The sequence below is a fragment of the Sphaeroforma arctica genome (assembly GCF_001186125.1).
Source record: "Sphaeroforma arctica JP610 unplaced genomic scaffold supercont1.6090, whole genome shotgun sequence".
NCBI classification, from domain to species: domain Eukaryota; class Ichthyosporea; order Ichthyophonida; genus Sphaeroforma; species Sphaeroforma arctica.
This window is the reverse complement of record NW_014034468.1, coordinates 1-1,758: the sequence shown is the minus strand read 5'-3', so window position 1 is coordinate 1,758 and position 1,758 is coordinate 1. Positions and strand designations below refer to the sequence as shown.

Sequence of the window (1,758 nt, the reverse complement as noted above, 5' to 3'; positions counted from 1 at the left end):
ACATATACATATACATATACATATACATATAGATTACACCCCGCCCCCTGGTCCTCCATAACACGGCTCAGGCTCAAACACGAGCATAGACACGGGTACGAGAACAGGTATAGACAAAGACACATGCACATATATACCTTCTGCATAACAGTCACATCATCTACGTGGGATATAATAAGTTATGCGAAAGTACAACTCTTGTTGCTGAAATTGAACCATAAACGCGTCCGACCCGTCTTGAAAAATCTTCAGGCATCCTATTCTGAATAGCTTTTTTCCTTGATTGTCTACTTCTTTCGGCTGCGATTTTCAATTGACATACCAATTGTATTCGATCTAATAGCACAGCAACCGCAAGTTACGTTAGCTGAACTGTGTGTGTTGTATCTAAATAATAACTGTAGGTTAAGGGACTGCCCATAGCCTTCTGTTTCAATTTAGAAGGCTATGGACTTTATTAAATATTTTTAAGTCTTGAGTGGTCAACCGTAGCCTTCTGAAAATTAGACAGTCAACCAATGTTGTGTATAAATAATACACCTAAAAACAATAATACCCATTTTTTTTTCGGTTGTTTTACTGAAATAGTATTAAAAAAGAAGAAAAAAGGTCACCCCCTTTGAAAGAAGGAAAACTAAACCCAGCAGAAGAGTGTGGTTTTTGAAAAAAAAAGTTCTAATGGCCCATAGCCTTCTTCTGAAATAAAACAAATGACCAGCCTATTTATAGATTATTTATACACAAAACAGCTTTTAAAAATATATATAATATAATATTCGTGTATTCGTTGACCTCACACGACAGATAAGCCGGCGCGTTGTGCAAGTAGGATACCAGCACCGAACTAACGTGTACATAGGCGTAGGCATATGCATATGCGTATGCGTATGCGATACTTGTACACCTGTGTGCTCTCGGTAAGAGTATTAAATAGTCTAATCACCAGCTGTACCATTTCTGGTAGAGAGGTATGCGATGTAACTGCCTACCTGACCCTTAATATAAACTGTCGTTTGTGAGAGTGTTGCGTATCATTAGTGATAGGCTGAGACCAACTACGAAATCAAATCAAAGGAGTCGAGGCACAGATCCTCAACTGCCCACACACGTGTAAGCTATGCCAAAGGAACATCCATGACATCCGCGCGAATACGTTGTCTATACAAAAAGTGCGAGCTATGCTGCCGCCGCCCACAACACAGACTTCATTTACTCTTGGATTAAACTCTACATAACAGCTGCCGAACACTATGTCCCAGAAATCAGCTATGCCTGCGGTTTCACAGTCAGTTGACGGATTCTTCATTCCACATAACATATCTGTTGTAGGCGATGGTAGTGCGGGTGTAGATGGGGCGCCACCGTGCAATCGCAGCTTAGATGATATGAAGGACGTGTACGAGACCCAACGCCTCAGTTCACAGCCCTCAGAGAGACTGTCGGGGACATCACGTAGGTTGTCAGCACAACGTAAGTGACTTGGGACTTCTATATGTGCCAGTGTATTCAAGTGTGCTTCGGCTCTATATGGAGCTGCTGGTGGGATTGAGTTTGCGCGAACTACGAGCACACCCGATATAGCAATTGAGCGATATATATAGCATATATTTTTTTCTTCACATTTGTGCAAAGTGCATCACTAGAATTATTCATGTAAGTTTCCACCTCACTAAATTTAAGTTATTGTATATTGCCATTCTACTAAATTTAAAAGTTTAACACATTTGCACACATGTACATACATGTACACACCCCCTC

The 1,758-nt window shown here is 40.7% G+C and overlaps 1 protein-coding gene across 1 annotated transcript; it reads left to right on the top strand.

The window, feature by feature from the left end:
- Nucleotides 1-973: 973 nt before the first annotated feature.
- Nucleotides 974-1,452, top strand: SARC_15417 (hypothetical protein; the record flags this gene model as incomplete). Its single annotated transcript, XM_014290460.1, has 1 exon — nucleotides 974-1,452. A coding segment is annotated over exon 1 (202 nt), but the record flags the coding sequence as incomplete, so codon positions are not given.
- Between the last annotated feature and the right edge of the window lie 306 nt (nucleotides 1,453-1,758).